General features: G+C 40.3%; 2 protein-coding genes across 2 annotated transcripts; both read left to right on the top strand.

Annotated features, from left to right (window-relative positions):
* Window positions 1-562: 562 nt before the first annotated feature.
* On the top strand, window positions 563-23,835 carry LOC144663507 (gamma-aminobutyric acid type B receptor subunit 2-like). The gene is made up of 18 exons (XM_078524476.1): window positions 563-968; window positions 2,423-2,560; window positions 10,269-10,439; window positions 10,934-11,035; window positions 11,367-11,432; window positions 12,154-12,351; window positions 13,126-13,362; window positions 14,543-14,606; window positions 14,900-14,983; window positions 16,839-16,989; window positions 17,429-17,561; window positions 18,065-18,172; window positions 18,304-18,426; window positions 19,005-19,331; window positions 20,226-20,396; window positions 21,215-21,357; window positions 21,884-21,969; window positions 22,274-23,835. The coding sequence occupies exons 1-18, from the start codon at window positions 717-719 to the stop codon at window positions 22,825-22,827; spliced, it is 3,108 nt and encodes a 1,035-aa protein (XP_078380602.1). The 5' UTR covers window positions 563-716; the 3' UTR covers window positions 22,828-23,835.
* On the top strand, window positions 4,930-7,712 carry LOC144663509 (histamine H2 receptor-like). The gene has a single exon (XM_078524478.1). It carries the CDS (start codon window positions 5,203-5,205, stop codon window positions 6,211-6,213), a length of 1,011 nt encoding a protein of 336 aa, XP_078380604.1. The 5' UTR covers window positions 4,930-5,202; the 3' UTR covers window positions 6,214-7,712.
* Window positions 23,836-24,036: the final 201 nt, after the last annotated feature.

Raw genomic sequence — 24,036 nt, forward strand, 5'->3', positions numbered from 1 at the left:
CCGGGGGGCCGTGGGCGGTTTTGTAAATTTGTTTTAGATTTTGTGTTTATTTTTTTTTTTTTTTAATAATTTTTAAAAAAAATTTTTTTTTTTTTTTTTTAATTTTTTTTTTTTTTTTTTTTTTTTTTTTTTTTTTTTTTTTTTATAATATTATTTTTTTTTTGGGGCCGGCCCCCAACGATCCCATATACCACGTATGCAGAGTCGATTTTTGAGCTTGGGGAGCCTGTGAAACAGAGAACACACTGAAGAACCAGCCTCCTCCTCAGGCGCCTCGCATTTTCGCTGCAATAACACCGCATTTTCGCTGCCCAAACAGCCCATTTCCCCAAACAAGAGAGAGAACACAATGTCAGTGGATCAGTCCGAATTGAAAATGAGCCTGGAGGCTATTAAAATAAACCAGTGGGTTATTTACACTGTCTGATCAATGTATCGTCGATTTTTATATTGTATATGACGCATTATTTTGACACAAGTAAACAAGTTTTATCCCATTAGCATGTTAAAAAAGCTTAACGACCGAAGATCGGCTAATTATATTCTGCACGCTAATAACTGTAAACAGTCGAAACGAAACAAAGTTAACGTTAGTTTTGATTAACAACTGGAAATGTGAATGAGTTGATTGCTTGAAGCCCCAAGCGTCTGCGAGGAACATTATAACCCTCGATTAGAATCGTCATCTTCACACAAGATTTGATTCAACAAAGTATATGATCATGAGGAGCATTTTCGTAACATTCCTATATCTCGTAGTTGCAAACATTTTACGATTTCAAGTTACTCAGGCAATACAGACGCTACATATTGGAGGACTTTACCCATTCACTGGACTAAATAATGACAGGCAGTCTTCAATGAAAGGCGACCTGATACAGCAAGCAGTTTCTATGGCTGTAAAAGACGTGGAAAAGAAAGATATTTTGTCAGGATATCAACTGGAACTTCATGTTAATGACACGCAGGTAGGAAAGAAATGATAACTTAAGTTAGGTGCTTAAGTCAAGACTTGTGAAAACATCACTTTCCTTATAGTCAAGTTTATGTGTACTTTCACTGTACTTTTAGGTAATCCCTTAAGAAATTTCATGATATCAGAGAGTTTTAAAGATTCGAATGATGCTTTAAATATACGGCAAGACTTAAAGCAAACATAGGATGTAGTTTGTGTTACAAAGTCTACAAAATATTGTTATTCAATTAACACAAAATATTAAAAAGAAATCGAGCGTACTTAATTAAACCCTAACGAGGCTAGACTTCAAACACAATTATAATAAATTACATGCATTAACCCTCGCTCCTAATGCATCGAAATCCTCCTCAATGGTCCCCATACACTTCTTATAGTACGAGGTGGGGAGTTTTCTTAGTATATTAAAAACACTCTTCCCTATATAATAGGTCTTATGCATGCGTGATAACGTCATATGTTCAAAATTCACCACCAAGCCTCCTTTACGCGAGTTTGCCACCTTCGAGCAGTTTTCACCTGTGGACAGTTCTTATTCATGCTATTGCTACGTTAGAAATTTGTTCATGGTAAAATTATCAAGTCTGCACTTCGAAAAGCGAGGCTTCGTGGTGAAGCTAGTGAGTCTGACTTAAACGTGCATAAGGGCTATTGCCTGGGCCTATATGAGTTATTTATCAAGGAGATTATTAAGGAGAAGAAAACATCATAGGCCATTTTAGACCCTTGCTCGAAATTACAGTTAATTCTTTTAACTGGCTGTCAAACATTTTTAGTTTAAATTTTAATCGCCTAGTTCTGAAATATGTTGTTGGTACATAAGGACAACTCTTGACTTAAAATTTAACTTGCGTAATAAGGGTTCCCACTCGAATGAAAGAGCTTTCCAAATTTTGGTTGCGCGATAATTGAGGACGAGGGCAAAAAAAACCCAGGATGATGGGGAGGGGACGGGGATGGAGGGAACGCTTGCTAGCAAATTACCACACGATTTTAAAGAAAAGTTCCGGCCCTGTTGGTGCAGCGTGGTAATTTTTGATTGTCTAGTAAATCAAATTCGCGCAATACGAGCGCAAGCCCCCCCCGGGCAGTGGGCCCCCACCGCACGCCCCCCACCGCACGCCCCCCACCGAGACGCCCCCCACGCCCCGCAGCGACTGGACACGAAAAGGCCCCTATGAGCAAATAATTCCAGCGATATATTTTTTTTTTGCCCTAACTCAATATTAATGATTTTCTCGTGCCCAAAATGCGGGAACGCTTGTAACACAGGTTGCCCCGCTTAGATAGGCAACTAATTTAGCATAACACTGGCTGTTCTAGGTGTGTTTCTGGATGTGATCCCACTCCGTAAGAGAGGCAATGCTCCCAGCCACTGTGGCTTCATAAGATGAAACCAACGGAAACTAGAGACCTGATAATCTTTTTTATTTATTATTTTTTTAGTGTAGAGTAGATCATGCATCGCGTGTTCTCTTTGAAATGTTACACAAAGAACCAACAAAGATAGTTTTACTTGGGGCGGGCTGTTCTTTGGTGTCAGAGAGGATTGCTGAGGAGGCAAAGACCTGGAATCTTCTTATGGTGAGTACAGTGTAGTAACAAAAGAAGAGACCAAATAAATGTTACACATGAAGGACGTCGAAGTGTCTTGGAAGGAAAAATATTACATGTGTCGGTACTGCCGAGAGTTTTTGCAACAAAGTTATAAAGCGATTTTCGATTGAATGTCGTGAAACAAAAACCAAAGTCACTTTGGCCAATCACAAAGAGGCGGAGATAATCTAGTAAACCAATCAAACCTGATGCGAATACATAGCGCGGGGAAACGTGTGTAAGCGAATCATGATTTATTTTTATTTTCTTCTTAGTTAAGCTGACAAAGTCGCGTGAGTTTTTTTAGCCAATCGCTAATAGGCTAAGCGAAGTTGTGCAAAACCAAAGCAAGCAAGCGCGAATTACCTTCGATACTCAAGTAAAAGTGTTCCTGCCGCAAAACAGGTACCATGATGGCTATTGATAGTTCAGTACCATGCCTTCTAAGCCTTAGGATTATCCCTCCCCCCCCCCCCCCCCCCCCAAGCATTAAATTCGGCGGTACTTATTTATACCCCTGAATGAAGAGAGGCACTATGAAAGTAAAGTGTCTTTCCCAGAGGATCCTTAAAGGATGGGTGGGATTATAACATCCCATTTGCCAGCCCAAATTTTGCCCAAATCCCATTTTCCAGCCTATTGCTTTCCCGATTTTCCAAATCCAATGCAAGTCCCAGTTCTATTGGTTCTTTGTTTGTGATTCCCAGTCCCAGTGACCCAAATCTCGTTTTCCCAGTGAAAATTTGCCCAAATCCCAGTTCCCATTTTACCCCTTCAGACCCTTCTGCCCAAGAACACAACGTGGTTACCCCCGCGGCATGGGCTCGATCCCGGATGGACCGCTCGATCCGGAGCGCAGCGCACTTATCAACTTGGCCAACGCGCCTTATACTTTTAAGCCTTGCAGTCCAAAAATTGGCAAACAATCCTCCGCGCCTTAACCGATCAGAATGAGACACAGAGGGGAAACTTTGCTTTAAACTCTAATTGGTTTAAAGAAGGCAGATTTTGTTTCGTTAGTTTTGCTCGTTCAGAGCAATTCGGCCGCAGAACTACCCTAGATCAGAACCTACGAAGTGAAGAGCCGAAGATGTCCAAAACTGACTCGACGTTTTTTCCGAAAATGATTGAAAGAAATTTAAACCCAAGGCATAGGTTTCCAACTGCGGTTTCCCAAAGATTGTCAAAGATCATCCGATATCTTTATCACACTATAAGTTTTCTCCTCTGTATGTTACCGATAAACAAGTCACCTCATCGCATTAATTTTACTCGGCCCCTTTTCACTTATCATTCGGAGCACGTACAAATCTTACATTAAACTTTCGAAACTTTTCACCTGTACTGAACGAAAGCAGGATGCACAATTTGCATATAAAAAGTTTTATTCCAAGCTAGATTTGTTTTTGTCAGTTTTTTTCGACATTAATATGTTTTTAGGTGCGAACCACGGGTGATCGACCTTTGTAATGCACGCTTTACTTTGCCTCCGGGTGTTAGTTTAGTCTCGAGTTTCCATAGTTAATCCATGGCAGCAATTGTAGGGTAATTTGCATACGCTTACATGGAGTAGTGCTAACACAATTTGAAGATGTTTTTCGGTGGAAACCTGGAAAATACCACATTTATAGCAATGCTTCGTTCTGCGAATAATAACAAACAAATGAACGAAGCCCCAAGCAGGAAAACAGCTTTTTATAATATTCATTCGCCACTAACAAGCCGATCAAAGCCACAACCTAATTGTAATACTCTTTCTTTCTGTGAAAAGGCGATAAACGAAAAATATTTGTCTCCACCGAGACGCAAATTTTTGTAATTAACTTTTTACGATTTTATCTTTTTGAGTCTTTTATGAAAACACACGTAATTTAAATGCCACTGAATAATCTCCTAGTCTGTTCTGCTCATGGTCGATAATAAGAAATATCAATATTATTTTTAAGCTGAATTTTCGGCAAAGAAAATAATTTGTTTTGAGCCCGGTTGATTGCAAAACCAGGTGACAATTTCATTTTAAATTAATCGGCGTCCAGCTTAAGAAAATTGCGTTATGTTCAGCAAATTATACAAAAACCATTGTTGGTTTCTAATCTTAATAGCATAATTTTAAAGAGGAGTGAATATTACTTTCATGTGAGATAAAAAAAAATATGCAAAAATAGGGAAATTCGTGTTTATACAGAAAGAGCTAAACGTCGCACAAAGTACACGAAAAAAAAGAAATCATATTTTATCTATGAGTTTTATTTGCCCAAGTAAAATTCTCGAGATTAATTGTGTTACCAAATCCGTCAGCGACATTTAATCTCACATTTACCCTCTCGGCTTACATGTGCTGCGATGAGTATAAACCATCACATATTAAACTCGCGGAAATTAATTACCTCCGTCCGTGCTGTATAAAAAGGCCAGTCAAGCAAATAGCTTTCGAAGTTGGCATTTATGAACTGTCGAAAGCAATCTGTTGTTCTGTCAATTTCTTTGAGCGCCAAGCAACGCTGTCACATGAGTCAGGAAACTCATCGAAGATTGTTTGCAATACGAATATCAATGGCGTAACGACAATCGACAATGTTCTGTTAAAGCAGCTGAAAGACAAGGGAAAGCAGAAAATCACATTATCGCCAATGGCGAACGCGAGTCTAACAAGTTGCCAGGATCTGCCACTGTCGGTGAATACTGTTCCTTATAAACCGGACATCAAAACTAGTATTGTGACCGTATTTACCTGTGTATTCATCGGATTAGCGTGTCCATGTGCAATCGTGGCAAACTTAATGGTTTTTCTGGGCGTTTTGAGAAAACCTGATCTTCGCAACGTTTACAATACCTCTATATTATTCCTCGCTACTTCTGACCTTTTAACAGGGCTAATAACGCTCCCTTCTTTCGTCGTATATCAAGGAACCAAGTTGACATCACCTCAATATGACTTCTCCTGCGTCGCACTGGTTATGTACACCTTTACTAACTTTATTTTCACAGGTCTGTCCGTAATAACACTCATCCTTATCACGCTGGAGAGATATCTGGCCATATTCTACCCCTTCAAATACCAAGCCTATGTCACAAAGCGCCGAATTGCTGTTACAATTTCTCTTGTGTGGGTTGTATGGATTACATTTATAACGCTCGCACGATTTTCTCCAGGCGCAAGCCCGGGTCTGTATAGCGCTATAGCGGCGGTGCTGCTAATTCCTTGTATTTTACTAACTTTTTTCGTTTATTGTAAAGTTTACTTTTTGACGCGGAGAGTCCGCGCATCGATAGGTCACGAATTAACAGCTCCTCGAAATGCCGAGGACATTCAAGAGACGAAATCTTCAAGGACAGTAGCTTACTTAGCCGGCGCTGTTGTGTTGTGCTTTGTCCCAACGCTTGCCATCGCGGCCGTGTATCAAACTGGCCCGATCGATGAGAATTATTTCTTTCATTTGATGTACCCTCTCTCAGACACGGCCGCGCTACTTACGCCAGTGTTTGACCCAATGATTTATGTGCTACGAAGCAACAATGTCAGATCAAGTCTGCGCGAGATCTCACACGGAAGAGTAATGTTTCAGTCGAATCGCACAAGAGCCCAGACGGGACCTACAGCATCGACAGGATTAGAGCTAGAAATGACAGTTCAAACATAGGTATGACATGATCGGAATTTAATGGAAAATAAACTGAACGCAAGAGTGGAAATATTTTGTCTATTGCTGCGATGCACAGCATCCAAATATTAACATCTCGTGATTTTGGTTCGGACGACTTTGATGTCGTGACTTAGTGCCTGACAAGTCACGGGATTTAAGCACGCCGGACAGGACAAGTTAAAGGAAGTTTAATTTTGATGTAATAAGAGATTACCGCATTCCTGAAATGATAAGTCAAAACTTCTTTCGACTTGCGGTTGACCAGTCTCGAACCTGTCTGTTATTTTATGCCATTAGATATCGATCAATATTGATTTTTGTCTGCCGTTAGTCAACAAATGGTCTTGAACTAGCAACGTCAGTTTCATAGCTAACTTTTGGAAATTGATAAAATTATTTATGTATTGCAGGGGTAGTGTACATCTTGCGTATTCAGTAAATGTTCTTTAAGTCCATAAGTTATGTCGATTTAATAAAGCCCCGAAGGCTATTTATTAATAATCTGCTTGATGTGAACCGCTCAACTGTATCTTAATACAAAATTGTTTAGTTGTCAAGCTGCATGTCGACTTTACGTATATGCAAAGCATTATTCTTGAGCGCTTCTTTAACCACTTTTAATTCTCTTCCAATGGGTGGAAGGGTGGGCCAACATTCTTTACGAGGAAGTACACTTTTATGTTTTGTTTAATTCGTCTTCCACAAGACGCACTTAGCTGCATTTAATTGGAAATAAGGCTGCTAACGTAAGGCCGCCGGAACTAAACGTTGTTTATACTACAGGCTTTCCTTGACCTCTCAGAATTCAATTAATTTGATTGCAATTTTCTATCTCTGCGTTAAGTGTAGATAGAAAGGACAATCTAATTTCCTTGTGTCTCAAATATTCAGAATTGATCAAATCCTGTTTGGGTTTAAAGCTTTTTACTCGCTATTAAACAGCTGTATTTTCGTTCAATTGCAAGTTGATAACAAAGTATGGTAAAAGTAGTTAATGGTTTAAAAAAAAAAGGTAACAATTATTATAAAAAAAGAAAAAAAATTCAGTTACTGACTCAATTTTACTGCATAGGACGCTAGCTATATCTTCTGAACGAAACTTTTAATTTTACTTTATAAGCTCCCTTTGCAAATTCTCCTGATGGGCATAAAAAACTAATGAGCTGCATTTGAAAAAACCTCACGTTGTGCTTTACCTTAAAACTTTCCGGATGTAACAAAACAACCTGAGTTCTTTAAGGGGACTATGTTTTATATTCTGTAGCAGCTGAGAGCCTGAATTATGGCTTTTAATTAAAAATGACATGTTGTACCGAAACGGGTCTAATGGTCTTTCGAACAAGAGGAAAAAATTTTGAATCTACCAGCAAGGAAGGCAATATATGACAGTTGGTCTATAATTTAGTTTTTGACATAACGAAAGTCTGGGGAAGTAATCTCTTGATAGATATGAATAGATACACTCTGCAAAACATGCAGTAGAATCCCGGCGATTTCTTGAGCCTTTGGTTTCTAGAAACTCCCAACTTCTCAAACCAATTTTCGTTTCCTTTGTCATTTTACCCCTAATCTCTCGAACCTCCTGATTTCGAACCAATTTTCGTTCCCGGCCCCTGAAGGTTCGAGAAATAGAAATTCAACTGTAGAACCAAACACTCTACAAAACATCAATTCTTTCTTGTGTTCGAAGCTCAACTTGTTTTAGCCTACGAGCCGTTTGAATTTTAAAACTGATGATGCACAACCCCGTTTCAGTAAATATTTTGTCCCAGCCGAGAAAAGATTACAAATAAACGATCTCTTTGTTGACAACACGGACCTTGTTCACACCAGTGAATGGTTTTAAACCCCTTTCTGTAAAATGGGTTGAATTTCTTATACGGTTTTAAACGATTTACCTTCAGTACTAAAAGCATTTAACGATCTCAAAAGAATTAACACGAAATAACAGCATGTACACGAAATTGTTAACTTCTATTTTGGGATATATAAATTATAAATTGACCCATCTAGTGTCATTCCCTTATATTCATTCATTGTTTTAGACCTCAGCTGGAGCAGTTTTTCACATTATGTGGCAAACTTTATAATTGATAACGTTTCATAATATTACACCCACCTATACTGAAACCCTACATTGAATCGAAAGTTAAAATGCACGCTTAGGTTATGTCCTGCCAGACGCCAGTTATTCAACCCGAAAATAATGACTTATTCAATTCCAAACTGAAAAAATATTCAATTAGGCCCTGCCACCATATAGTGTTACATCTTGTAAAATTATTTTCATCTGAAGAGAACAGTAGTCGACGTTCTTTTTTTAATATTTCAATATTCCTCTATTGATGTTTTTTTTTCTTGGAGGAAGCACGAAATAGCGTCCAGTCGCACGGTCTTTTCTAAGAATTTGAACTTCTTCTCGGCGCGACAAAGTGTTCAAAATGTATAAAGCCGATTTGTTTGTACTGTAATTGAAGTTGGGGGACAAGTGAATGCTAATTTTAACCGTTTTTACTGAGAAGTGTAGAGAAAAGCACAAACTGCATGTATAGGCGACTGTTTTTTTTTTTCTACTTATATTAGTCTCAAGTACACTCTTCACTTCTTAGAAGCCGTTGATAGATTATACACTATGGCTAAAGAAGTGGTCATCAAATTTAATGCGTCATACATCACGGAACTTTTTTAGTACCGGAGATATCAAGCACGTTTTTATTGCCCCGTGATTTCGTGCGTATCTAGGATACGATACGCCCATAAAACAATCTTCGAATCCATCCATTAATGCATTGAAACTGAAATGGCCTTTCTGTTTAGTTACAATGTCCTCACAAAATTCAGGAACAGCACTGAGTGCGATGATGTTTAGTTATTTTAATAACCACTCAGCTATTTCTAGCAGTGAACATGAGTATAAGAAACTCCATATATGACTTTTTACGCATTTTACTCCGATTTTACTGAATACCTTATTTACAGTTCGTGCTCAACTCGGCATATGTTTACATAAAGGCGCCATAGTGACTGATAGTTTACAACCATAAGACGTCATTTTGACATATTATTTCATACCGGACGAGAGCAAATAAATGTTTCAGCTTTTACTACACGGTAGAAAACAATTTTCATGCATCTAAACGTGACGTGAAAATTTTAGCTTTATAAGGCGCGTTTACACGATAGAGAAAATTGGGTATGGACCCGTCAAAAAATTGGTCCGGACCTGACGATTTTTGTAGAGAAACAGTCAATTCAGAACGGGGCCATAGGCGCCTATAGCCCCGTTTTGATTTGACTGTTTCTCTACAAAAATCGTCAGGTCCGGACCAATTTTTTGACGGGTCCATACCCAATTTTCTCTATCGTGTAAACGCACCTATAGTTTCAGTTTCTTTTTCGGTCCCAATACTATGTAACCCGGCCTGTGGAGAACTGGTTTAAAAACAACCACTTATGATTCAGTTTTCCTATGGGGCCTATCCGCACTAGCATATAAGTTGCTTATTTAAACAAATTTTCTGTCATCGCTGACGCTCTACAAGTGTGGCCGGATATGTTAAGCAGAAGTCTGCAAGCTTCTAGAAATCACGATAGTGCTAAAATCATCATTGTTTAGAGCAGCTTTTTAAATATATTTTGGTTCATATGTCTATCTACAACAAGAGCAAGCGTGCCTGGCAGTCACTGAACGTAGGAAATATGGGAATTGAAGCTTTCTAATATATACTCTTGAGGTCCTTGAGCTTGCTTCGCAGTTTTTTTATTATGAACGTATTTGACGTTATTCAAAGCAAACTCAAACGGAACAGTAGATCAGTCTAATTAAAACGCAATCTTGAAAAGGCACGTCTACAGAGCGTGCGTGCATTATCATGTCCCTTTCACTTGCCGAGTGCTATTGATGCACATTGCTGGACAAAGTTTTAATGATGTAACGCTGGATGAGCTCTTGTGAAAGAGGAAAGTGAAGAACAAATGAGAATGAGTATCCTTCGGGAGTTGCAATTGCATTTGTTAAAAAATAGAAATAAAGTTGTATCTTCTTTACGCAGGTATCGTACGGGTCGACGTCCCCAACTTTATCAAAGAAGAGCAATTATCCCTTGTTCTTTAGAACGATACCATCGGACGCGGCGTGTAATAAAGCTCGTGTTGCTCTTCTAAGGAAATTTAACTGGATGCAAGTGGGACTGATAGGACAAAGTGATATAGTCAATTCCGAGGTAAGATGCAGACCTTCTCCTCTTCCTCCTCCTCCTCCTTCTCCCCGCCCCCTTCCTTCTTCTTTTTCTTATTCTTGTTCTTGTTGTTCTTATTCTTGTTCTTTTTCTTCGTCTTGTTGTTGTTGTTGTTGTTGTTTTTTTTTTCTTTTCTTCTTCTTCTTCTTCTTCTTCTTCTTCTTCTTCTTCTTCTTCTTCTTCTTCTTCTTCTTCTTCTTCTTCTTCTTCTTCTTCTTCTTCTTCTTCTTCTTCTTCTTCTTCTTCTCCTCTGACCTCATCTTCCTCAGTCCACCTTTTCAGCGCTTAGAGTACAGTGTGGCGTGCATGACCGCAACGCGGTAGCAGATTCATGCGAGTAAATGTGGACACTCATAGTAAAACAAAAGGGATCCAGACCGAGAATGTATTCGCCGACTAGAAAATCGCCTGGATTCGCCACTGAAAGGCGAAGAACCAAGTTGTTATTCTTATTCAGGCTCCTATCTTCTCTTTTGCAGACCACCACCGACTTACAAAAGAAACTTGCTAAGGCGAATATCCAGATTCTCACAGCGGAGACCTTTGCCGATGATCCTACGGTTCAAGTCAAAAGCTTAAAGGTCAGTCATCACTCAACGTGTAGCTGAAACTTTAATTTCTTCATTTTAGACACTGTCGTTGAGCATTCCTTCGCGCGCAACTGCATGTTGTCTCATGCCTTTCCGTCTGAGAAGGCAGCCTGCGAACAGGCTCACGTAAGTTTTCGGGTACGTGTACGAAGGTTCATTTTTCCCTCGAGAGTTGTTGTTTTTCGACAACAGTACTGATAATAACCTGAATTTTATTATTGTATTTTTTTATAGAGCGCCATAAATTAATAGCGAGAATATGTTTAAGAGTAGGGTAATACTAACCTTTTTTTCTGTTTCTTTTTTTAATTCATCGACGCAGGAGAAGGAAGCCAGGATCATTATCGGCAATTTTGATGAAAGAAGCGCAAGAAAGGTGTTTTGCCAGGTAAAGTAGAAGATTGAAACATCCATGCAGCATCCAGAAGTACTTCTTGCTCGCAGTTGGCATGTTAGCAGCTAGCTGTGAATACGGCGATTCAAGGCAGGGGCTAACAGAAACTTAGGGAAATGGTCAAAACTATTGTACTTAGACAGGACCCACCACTCTGAGGAGACAGGTGATCTCTTCATATACCCCCACCCCCACCTAAAAAGATGGTGTCTTGTTTGTATAGCACCCACTCTATCAGGAGTAGAGATTAAGAAAAAGATTCAAAACTCCTTTGCCATTTCTCCAGCAATGCAATCTTAATTCAATTTTTGAAGCCAGTTGATTTTGTCCATTTGGCTAATCAGACAGGTGGTATCTTGCATAACCCCCCTACCCCTTACAACGTGGGTCCTCCCTAAGTACACTTGTAATGACCACTTCCCTAGCCTTATTCATAGTTTTGCTTACACTAGATGCAATAAAACTGGTGACTAGCAAGCGCCGCGTAGCCAATGTAAATACAATTCATGTATCGGCAGCTAGAATATCTTGGCATGGCAATAGTGCAATGAGGAAAGACAAAAGCAAGTTAACGATTAGATCACAGTTCAGTCAGCGTTTTGAGAGAAAAAAAAATCTGATTATTTGCTTCGTCCCTGCGAAGGCCATCCCCACCCTCTTCTTCTGTTCTTGTGGTTGTTGAAGTTTTATCCTTTTTCTGTCCTTTTTCCTTCAGGCGTATCACACTGATATGTATGGCGCTCGCTATGCCTGGCTTATACCAGGCTGGTTCAGTAGGAACTGGTGGAAGATAAAGTTAGAGAACGAATCAGTGGCATGCACTGAGGATGAGATGAATAAAGCTGTTAAAGGATACATCGCCTGTGACAACCTAAAGATTAGTCCTGATAACACTGTTACTGTGTCCGGACAGGTAACAATAAGTCATATCAACGTTTTAGATCAATTTCCGGAACTTCCCGAAGGTTGCTGAAGGGCCTCGACTTTTTCCGAACAATTCCCGGAGGATTTCAGTTTCGCGAAGGTTGTGGATGTCTGCGAATATCGCTAAACATTTACGATGTTTTGCCGAAGCTTTCCGAATACATTGCCGAAAATATTGTAGATCACCTTCGTATTTAAAATCAATATTGTCCTGTATGCATGTAATAAAAAAATCCCGATTTATAATTGCGGTTAGAATAGAATATGAGATAGGGAATGATATCTGTGTAAACATTTCTTATTTCGAGAGGCCATTAATTTTACTGAGAGTGTACCCCCACATGGACTTTGTTTTCTTTCTCTTTTCTGTTCACTCCTTTGATAATGCCTCCGAAATCGTTAAATTGCCATAATGTTAGATAGAACTAATTTCCCTTGATTTAAATTATGCCAGCAAGAATCCATCATTGGTATGAAGATTGGAGATCATAAGCAGCTTCTGAACATTGCGCAAACGGCGCGTGCCTTACACTTTTGTCGCATCTGGGCCCAGTTTTTCAAAGAGCGGATAACGCTATCCACTGGATAAATCGCTATCCAGTGGATAGCGTAGTAGGTTTTGTTAACATTTATCCATTGTATAGCGATTTATCCGGTGGATAGCGTTATCCGCCCTTCGAACAACTGGGCCCTAATCTATAACTTAATGGAGCTTAGTTCAGTCACACTCTCAGGTTTACATTCGTATCATGTTTGCTTTCAGTCTCGAGAACAGCTCAGCTTTCGATACCAGAGAGTCACCGGGCGGCCTTTAAATGAGACTGATGGTGGATTCGCATATGATGCAGTCTGGGCAATCGCACTTGCTCTAAACAGAACAGAAGAATACCTCAAGGAAAATAAATCACTTCTTTCAATAGATAACTTCACTTATACCAATAAAGTCGTTATGGAGTATTTTAAGAGGTCTTTGGAGGAAACCAACTTTACTGGTGTTACAGTGAGTAGTTTGTCAAAAATCAGTACAGTACGATGTTGGATGGGGAGGTTTTGTGTTCCGTGCTTGAGTTGGCAAAACTGTAAGTTTTGAAGGGGCTATGTCACGCAATTTTATGCAATTTTGGTACTGACCAACTGGTCATGGAATTAACTGAAATATCACAATAACGACTTAAAACTGTAGAAGAACTCAAAAGAAACACAAAAAGGTCAAAAAGGGGCAGCATGGATGGGTAAAAATTAGAGAAGATTAAAACGGATTGCGTTCGGGTAAACTTGAAAAACGTCGGCCCGACTTTTTTCAAGTTTACCCCAATTTGTATGAAAGTGTCATTTAGAATGCTTGAAATTCATCCTTGTTTGCTATTTGGCCGTGATTTTGCCAATAACTTTTTTTTTTGCTCTGCTAATTTGACGTTTAGAACTCTTAAGTACACGAAAATAAATAGAATCACCTTCTGACTGCGGTAAAGATGCTAGGACAAAGTAGAAGAAACTTCCCCTGTAGAACATTTTGTTCTCTCCAACGGGCACGCTCAGGGTAAACACGCCCGGGGGGGGGGGGGGGGACCCCAATGAAAGTGACGGGGATGCCGTCGTCTCGCAAGGGGAAAAATTCGGAGTTTGGGTCTCGCTTTGGGTGTCTGGGGAAAATGGCAAATTAGCCGTCGGGGTACGTTAGGGTGCACGCGAAGAAAAACAAAAAAGTCCAGAATGGACAGGGGCAAAAAGCGAGCCACACCCAGATTGGTCTCTAGGGGTCTCAAAATTTCCGACGAGCATCCCCGTCCCTGAAGGGAGCCCTCCCCCGGGTAAACACGTAAAACAGTATAATAGAAAAGTTTATCATTTTTTTACTGATGTTTTCTCTGTGATTAAATAAAGTTTGTCATTTATTCATTCTGTTTGAGGCTCTCATTTATATTATCCAATTGAGTTAATTTGGTTCTTAGCTAATTTAACAGCTGCAAAACGGGTGCAAGATGGCATCGTGGGAGAGATACAACAACACAGTGAAACCTTCAGAGGTTTAGATCGAGCTCATGCATCAGCCATGCACTAATATTATGACCTTACCTAAACGCTTTTTTATCAAAACTGAAAGAACAAAAGGATCTTTTGAGGTCTAACCTATGCGCATAGGATCGGAGCTTGATTTTTGGGGATTTCTCTTTTGTTAGGGTCCAGTGCAGTTCACTTCTGACGGTGATCGAATGGGCTACATGAAGATTGAACAGCTACAAGGTAAGAAATTGAAGAAGATATACTCTAATTCCTACCTGTTTATGGTGGTTAGATGCTTGTAATCAAACAGACTTCGGTTAGATGGTCAAATCGTATAACGAGGCTTTACTCTTATATACAGTTGAACTGCGAGATATTTTTATGGTTTCATAGCTGCAGAGCCACTTTAAAAACAATCTGAGGCAGTAAGGGATATGATCTTTATGGCAACTGTAGCAGGAGAATTAGTCAGAAGTTAATGAAAACCAATTCACCCCTCCTTCATGATTTTCGTTTTGAATTCTTCACTTTAGATGGAGAGGAAATCACGGTATCACTATATCTAAATCAAAATGATAGCATATTCAATGTGAAGGAATCGAACTTTGTTTGGCAAGGTAAGATTATGAGAGTGATACTCTTGCCTCACGGTGCAGAAACCATAATTACGCGCTTGCAATGCAATGGCAATGGCAGTGGCAGTGATAAGCCATCTGGCTTCAGACGCCTTCAGACATCCTGGTTCCGTTTCAACAGGAAAATCAACACCAACACCAGCGCAAAGAAAGGAATAAACTGAATCAGTAACTCATTTTCATAAGCTAGAACTAAAGTGTTTTGCTAGACTCAAAATTTTGTAGAATCAGTATCTCACTCGATAGGCTTTTCGTATTATACCATGCTGGGTATCTGTCAGGCATGTTCGAGAATTTCCGTGAATCATCTTGATTGTATTCGGACAACCATCAGCATCTTTCAAAAATCTTTGTCAGGCTAGCTTGACAGTCCTCAGAAACTAGTGAAAACTTCGATAAACAATGAAAAATGACACAGTACTGACCCGCTTATAAGAACCCATTTTTCAAATTTAGCCTAAACGGGTTCTTATGTAAATGGTGTTTAGTGGAATTTTAGGCTAGCAGGTTCTTAAATAGGTTTTTATTTAATGAGAAATATATTATACACCTGTGAATGGTAGAAAGGTGGCATGTATATTAATTTAATGCCAAAACAGGCCTGGCCTTTAGACAGTACAGTATGTGGCCATGACCCATTTTAGTAGATATTTTAATTCTCAGTATCAGGCTAAAAGTTGATTTAATGATATATATCTTTAGTGAAATATATACATATATGAATATTTAGGTTAATTTCCAGGGGCGGATCCAGGATTTTTCAAAGGGGGGTGGCTGTTTACCAATATTTTTGTTTACTATTTTGTTCAAGCCCCCAGTTCTTTTTTTATGGGGGGACGAGGTTTCAGGTAGTTTTTTGAAAGTGGGAGTGCAAGTTATTCTGGGTATGAGGCCCATATTTCATGGAGCCGTAGGCTCCATTCCCCTAGGGGGGTCTGGGGGCATGCCCCCTCAGAAAATTTCGAAAAGTTGAAGCCTCTTAGACGTGATCTCCGCGCTTCTGAGCAGCTTTATACAGCTGTCAATTAAGTTATTAAACCACTGTTTTTCCTTGATAATTTGGCAAAATATTCTTTCCTCAACTTACCTTGAGTTATATTTCGGAGAAAAAGTCTAGTTCGTATGAAATGAACAGTGATTGAAATTTAAAGTTGACAGGCCACGAACTTACAAGAAAGAACAGATATGCGTTGTTTTGCTTACCCACGTGGGTGAAAATTTTTAGCCCTTGGCAAAGTGGCCCGGAGACAACTTTGGCGACTTTGCTTGGTTGTGAAATCGCTTCGATGCGAAAAAATGGTAAGAAAACTCGCTAAAAAATGTAAACGGAGAAGAAAATCATTCCTGCAAGGCTAAAACAACTCTTGAAAGCTAAAAGGAATCTAAATTTTTAAAATTATACACACGTTTTGTAACGTTAAGCCAGAAGTTAAAACAGGCTGTAGAAAATCTCCTATTTTGGAAAAATGACCGTCCTTAACTTTGAACGGCCGCCTGACTATGAAAGGTGGATGGACATTGTTCTTATTTTCTATTTTAATATGTTTATTTTCATTTTTCTGGTGGATCAAGGGGGGTGGCTAGCCACCCAATCCACCCCCCCTGGATCCGCCCCTGATTTCTATAAGAACCTTTCTATAAGAACCTGTTTCAAATTTTAGGCTAAATAGGTTCTTATGTAAATGAGGTCTAAATTGATATTTTTAGGCTAACAGGTTCTTAAATTGCAGATTCTTATAAGCGGGTAAGTACTGTATAAGATCTGAGAAGATAATAATGATGGCAGACTGTATGTTTGTGTCACTCAATAATATTTTCCAATTTGTTGTTTTTTAAGGCAGTGGTCCACCGTCCGATCGCGCAAAGCTAGTCGTACAGTCAATGACCGTATCTTCGGCTCTGTATGGAGTTGTGTGTGCAATCAATGTTCTCTGTATTATCCTGGCAGTTTGTTTTTTGATTTTTAACATCAAGCTTCGGCATTACAGGTAAACTATGTTAGTGAATTATGGAAAGCTTGTTGTGGAACAGATGAACGATTGATTGATTGATTGATTGATTGATTGATTGATTGATTGATTGATTGATTGATTGATTGATTGATTGATTGATTGATTGATAGTGTCTGATTAACTTTACAGTTGTAATGTAGGTGGATAATTCATAAGTACTACAATTTCTTTTATTGCTTGTCATAATCATGTTCCTCTGGTATACCATTATAAATATAATGAATGTGACTGACTGTTTGACTGACTGACTGACTGACATGACCACAGAATGTCGATCTTACCGACTGAACGACGTGCCCACCAATTTGATTTAGTACTAAAGAATGAACTTGCACTGGCCGAAACGTAAGCTACCAAAACAAATAATAAGGGTTTTGACTATAACAAAGACGTACATTTTCAATTCCCTTGACAGATACATTAAAATGTCAAGCCCGCGCCTCAATGACACCATTGTCATAGGATGTATTACCATGTATTTAGCTGTATTTCTCTTTGGATTGGATGGTAACCTGGTATCGCCCGGTCAATACTCTGCTAATTGCCAGGTAAATACAAGTGAGATTCAGTATTTTCTGTCTCTCAGTTTGCGTCAGTAATTATTTGACGTTAAAACCCTGTCAACGATCAAAGTATTTGTCTTCGACTTATTGCAGAGTTCTTATTTGAAGATTTAGCTATAAAGTTCATCCAGGAAAACTAATCACCGTTTTGCGGTTAATATAAGGTTGAGCCCGCGGCTGACATCAGCGCTGCCTGCATCATTACCATGGTAGCCAGCTGACGTGAAACTCTTGGAATGCTTTTCTTGGGTTTGCGCATTTCAGTGATTCGAAATGTTTGACCTCTTCAGTTTATCTCCGAGAACTTATATCACTTAAACAGCTTCCCAGCATCTGCTTAAGAGTCCAGAACCAGTTAAACAATTTGGAAGTACTAGTTGGAATCAATTTTCAATAGTATCTTATGTGTTAACGGAAAGCTTATATTGGTACTGAAGAAGTTCGAGTGCATTCATGCTTATGTGTTCCAATCTCGTTTCCTTTTTTAGGCGAGAATATGGCTCACTTCACTTGGATTTACGACGGCATTTGGCGCCATGTTTGCCAAAATATGGAGAGTTTACGTCATCTTCACCAATGCTAAACTCCGGAAAAAGGTTACGTGTGCATGTGTATTTATTGTGATGAGATCTGGATTAGGGGCCATCCTAACCCTACTCGTTCCTTCTCTAATCGTAGTTTGTATTAAATTTACTGACCTTTTTTTTCTTTGTTGTGATTGTTTCAGGTTATTGAAGATGGCAGGCTTTTTCTCTTTGTTGGCGCGCTTCTGTTGGTCGACATCTTTACGCTCAGTGTATGGACGGGAGTCGACTCCCAAACAAGAAAACTTCAAAACGGGACGATTGAGGTAAATTGACTAAATTAAACAAAACTCAATTCGACAATGGACTCAAGAAGGCAAACTTGACATACATACAGACAAACAGTCAGACAGAAAGACAGACAGACAGACAGACAGACAGGCAAACGGACAGATGGACGGACGGACGGAAAGAAACTACAGGCAGAACAGATGAACTGTTATTTGCGTGTCAGTCCGATGGGTGTTTTTTTATTTATAGGATAAAAACATAGTTTTGTTGTTGTTGTCTGCATGACTACCTGGGCAACTGAGTGACAGACAGACAGACAGACAGACAGACAGACAGACAGACAGACAGACAGAGTGACTAACTGACATGACTGACCGACTGACCGACCGACTGATGACTTACTGACTGACTGATTAACTGATTGCTTGATTGATTGATTGACAGTCATAACCTTTCTCAGTACGACTCTCCTATCCAAAAATGGAAGAATCAGATAAAACTCTTGCTTTCAGAGCCCTTAACACCATTCAACAAGATTTTTCCTTTAATTTTATCTCCCAACTGGACCTACACGCCTTCTGTTGTAACTTTTTACCCTGCTTATATTTTATAGCACGGAATCGAGTTTGACACGTTGCCCCAATGGGAATACTGCGACTGCCAACATAAGTCCATCTGGTTTGGTGTTTTATTTGCAACCAAAGGCCTTCTCTTGCTGTTCGGCGTCTTCCTCGCGTGGGAAACACGACACGTAAAAATTCCTGCACTGAACGACTCTCGCTACGTTGGGATGTCTGTGTACAATGTTGTCATCCTGAGCGTTGTTGGTGTTCCTGCGGCAATGATGATAGAAAATGCGCAGAATGTAACATTCGCTCTTACAGCCTTCTTTATTATCTTCTGTACCACTGTGACACTATGTTTGGTTTTTGTCCCAAAGGTGAGAAATAATTTGCAAGTAATATAATTTTTTCTAGAAAACTCCAGCAACGACATGATTACACCATCAAAGTTGAAAGTACAAATAGTTCTCACATAATTAAAGGTCTCTGATAGCTTGACACGCATCATCGATCTTCATGATGGCGTCAAGCTTTAAAAATTTCCAAAATATCCACGACAGTGAAAATATGAAGACATTTTGTCATGGGTCGAGAAACTGGGTAGAAACTGAAACTGCGAGCGAATAATTAATGCTTATATATCTTCACTATTGCCACTCCCTTTTCCAGGGGTGCAGCACTTGTAGTATAACATCATCGTCATCATCATTTAACCATACTCCTGGTGGAGGAGGGAGGCGCGGTGGCCTAATGGTTAGTGCGCCGGACTCCGGATCGAGCGGTCCGAGTTCGAGCCCTGGCCGGGGTCACTTGTGTTGTGTTCTTGGGCAAGACACTTTACTCTCATAGTGCCTCGCTCCACCCAGGTGTATAAATGGGTACCGGCGACATAATGCTGGAGGGGAACCCTGCAATGGACTAGCATCCCATTCAGGGGAAGTAGAAATATTCCTAGCCGCTTAATGCTACGGAAACCGCGATAAGCTCCGGCAGTGTGGGCCGCTTGGCTCGTGGCTTCTCCCTGGTGGAGAATTGGGCTGTAGCTCTCTGCCTTCAGGCTGTTCTGTCTTCCGCAGCCGATGCTGCTGCTGCTGCTGCTGCCCACCGGGCATGTTCTTTAAACCGTTTTCTTTTAGCTCCCTTCCTACAGTCCTTTTCCAAGTCTCACGTGGCCGACCTTCAGTTTATAACATATCAGCTTTAAATTAAATATCACTGAACTACCCAGAGTTCTAACAGCATCCATTATCCCTTTCCCCCATGCCTTGTAGTTTATAGCAGTGAAGCGTAATCCAAACGTGTTGAACACAAGTGGAGCGACAAGTACCTCGGCGAGCCAGAGCAGCGGAGAGTCCTCAACTTCACAGGACAAGGACATTAAAGGTCCCAAATTTATTGCCTTGGCAGCCGAGAACTCTAATCTTAAAGGACTTCTGGCTGAGGTAATGCGTAATTAAATGCAAACCAATTTCGATTCTCTTGAATTATGAGATTTTTATTCAGGAAAAAGTTATTGTGGCTATCTTGTCAAATAAATTTTCAACAAACCTTCCTATTTACCTACCTACCTAACCACTTGCCCACCCTCCTGCCTTCCTACTTACCTACCTACTTTCCAACCTAACCACACGCCCACCCACCAACCCACCCACCTAACTACCTACCTACCTAATCACCCGCCCACCCACCTACCTTACTACTTACCTACCTACCTTCCAACCTAACCACACGCCCACCCACCAACCCACCCTCCTACCTACCTACCTAACCAACCACCCACCCACCCACCTACCTTACTACTTACCTACCTACCTTCCAACCTAATCACACGCCCACCCACCAACCCACTTACCTACCTACCTAACCACACGCCCACCCTCCTACCTTCCTACTTACCTACCTACCTTCCAACCTAACCACACGCCCACCCACCAACCCACCCACCTACCTACCTACCTAACCACCCGATCACCCACCCACCTACCCACCCACCTACCTAACTATCTACCTACCTAACTACCTGCCTGCCTGCCTTTCTACCTCCCTACCTTACTTACCTGACTACCTACCTACTTCAGTATCTATCTACCTACCTCACCTACCTAACTGCCTCCCTACCTGCCTGTCTGTCTGCCTGCCTGCCTAGCTACCTTGATTTGGAAGTCAATATAGAAAGTTGCCAGAAAATCGTTCTGAAAGTAACCAAGCTAAATCGCTACTAGTAAAGAGCTCCTGTAGTCAGGCTGTTATCTCATTTCAGAAAGAAGAGGAAATAACTCAGCTCGAGGCTCGCTTGAGAAAACGAGGTGTCCCAATGGAAAACATTCGGAGAATATCAATGGCAACTAAGCGGCCAGATACCATACAGGGATCTACTCCTACTTTGAAGGTCAAAGGAGACAGGTATGAGGCTCTTTTCGCCGACGGTTAGAATCCTGTCTCGGCGAAGCAATATTTATCATAGCGTGCTTAACCGCTAGTTCAGTTCTCACAAATTTTCTTGACTACCAAGTGTAATTGATAAACAGGATTTTTTGTAGAAACTAATTAGTTATAACTTTCTGTTGAAGACAGAAAGTAATTGTAACTCGAGTTTCACGCACTAAGCGATCATCAGACTGAGTGCTAATGTATTAATATTTAGGGAGGGAGAAGTTGTGACCTAATAATTGATGTGTCGGGTTCCACATTAAAGGCCCAGATTCCAGACCCTGGCGAACTAACCGAACGCCTGGAACAGGCCATTGCGCTGCGTTTGGGCAAGACACAGTGACACAATGCCTCTCTCCATCCAGGAGTGCAAATAAGTTCCAGCGAAACGTTACTGGGTAACCTGACAAATCGCTGCAGGCTACCTGCGATGACCCCTCCAACCCCTTAAAAATTGGAACAGAGTTGACTTTTAATTTTTTTTTTTTTTTTGCTTTAGCCATTTTAGGGACGATAGTGGGAGTATTCATATTGAGGTAGCAGACAGTGGAATTGTGTCTACTTCAAGTGACACGAAATCTGAAGGTAAAGATATAAAACCAGGCTGTAGAACATTCGATAGTCTCTGTAAAGTACTATGCACTTCCCACAACCAAAGGGCTCATGTGCCCTAGCCTGCCTAGCTAGCGATTTTGTTGCGGCGAAAAAAACGCGACACTGCGACAACGAGCGGCGAAGCCGCGAGGGGGCTCACGCGCGCGTTAACCCCAACAAAACCGCCAGCTACGCAGGCTACATGTGCCCAAGAAAGCTTGACATCGTCCTGCATGGCTAGTTTAGGTATTTTTATATAACGTTATTTTCTTTTGGTAATTTGTTTCCTCTGAAGAAACTGCTGAGCAGGAACCGACATCGCCAAGACAGCGATATTCCCCTTCGTCATCCAACATCGACAAAGGTGTTCTACTCGGAAACGATCTCGCAAAGGCACACACAGCCATAGCCAAAAAGTACTCCCTACCCCCACGGGCAAGAAAAGACATCCCTCAGATCGAGACTAGGGCCAGGACACGCTCAGCTGACAACGAAGTTCAAGAAGCTTATGACAACCCTGCAATCTCCACAGAAGCCAGCGACGAGGCCACGCCTAGGAAGAAATTATCGCTGACTAACCGATTGGATAGTCCTTTCTATACAGCTAGTACAGAGTCAGCCATAAAAGATTCTACCCCTCCCCTCCCCTCTGCCAAGGCAAGATACAGTAAGCCTAAGAAAGGAGAAGTCCCGGATCAGAACGCCAACGAATTGCAACGAAAGGGAAGTATTGTTCTTGTGTCCAAATCGCAAACAGGAGAAACCTGTTTTCAAGTAAAGACGCCGGCAGACTTCAAGAAGAAGGGAGGGAAGGACAAAATAGAAACTTCTAAAGAATATAACGTTTGATTTCCGTTAATTTCCGTTCAACGTTGTCTCTAGCCTGGCCACACTTTCTTTATATTTTGTAATTTATGTATATAATTCGATTTAATTTTTTATGTACATAATTTTATACTGTCAGATATTTAGAGAAATTTTCCTCAGTGCTAAATGCCCAGTCGCAAAAGCTTTCTTTGTCTTCTCTTTTCATCTCATATGAATATCAGACAAAGAAAAAGCGAGGGCTTTTCAGTATAAAGTACGCCTGTTAAACGTACGACGGTTTTTTTTTTTCTAGTCAAAAAATTTAATCTATAAATTTAATCACTAATACAGTCCCCTTAAATTATGCTTACTGTATTTGCTTTAACGCGTTCCTGTATACTTCCAGGCTATAAGGTTTTGACACTTAAATAAAGTTTCTTATCTTATCTTATCTTATACTTGTTTTACTGCCTAACTATGTCCCTCTTACAACTAGGGTAAAACACTTTTTTATTCCGAAACTGAGTCCACGCTTCTCGACAGCTGCTAGGTGGACTTGCTGATAAGTGCTTCACAACTCTGTCAGTGTCTGATTGGACAATAAGAATCGAAAGCAATTATGATTTTTTAGGGGTTAGGGCGAAAGGGGGTGGGGTGTGGGGTGGGGGGCTTCAGATTTGCCTGCATGCTCTGCTTACTGCACTGGGCCAGGTTGTTTAAAGCACGATTAAGCTTATCCAGGATAAGGGTGAATTTTTATTAAATTAGTTTTAACTTTTCAGTTAGGTTTTCTGATTATATTCTTGTCCTCCTGTCTTGGCGTCGGCTAATCTCAAACTCCACAAAACAAATGCAATAAAAAGTGGGACTAAAACCACTTTCATCTTTTAATAATTGGCTTTGGAACAACCCGACACTGAATAGCAAGGCACTGTATTCTGACTTTTTATGAAAAATATTATTTGTTACATATGGATGAATTGCATAAAAGATTAAAGACAAACATTTTGAAATATGCTAATAAAGTTGTAAAAACATTCATCTCGCAGTGCTATTTTAACGTCTCTTTCAGCTGTGGGTTACAGTAATGGTTGCTTCCCCGCCTACAAAATAATTGTTTTTGCTTTAAATATGCCCTGGAAAGGAAATTGGGTGACCAACTAGTTAAAAGCAGCTTCCAGGGGAAACAAAAAGTGCAAAGAATGAGGGAAGGAAGCACTATACAAAGATATCGCCGGGTGCGTCTATCCT

This window comes from Oculina patagonica, chromosome 8, assembly GCF_052425735.1.
Source record: "Oculina patagonica isolate OP01 chromosome 8, crgOcupat, whole genome shotgun sequence".
Classification (NCBI taxonomy): domain Eukaryota; kingdom Metazoa; phylum Cnidaria; class Anthozoa; order Scleractinia; family Oculinidae; genus Oculina; species Oculina patagonica.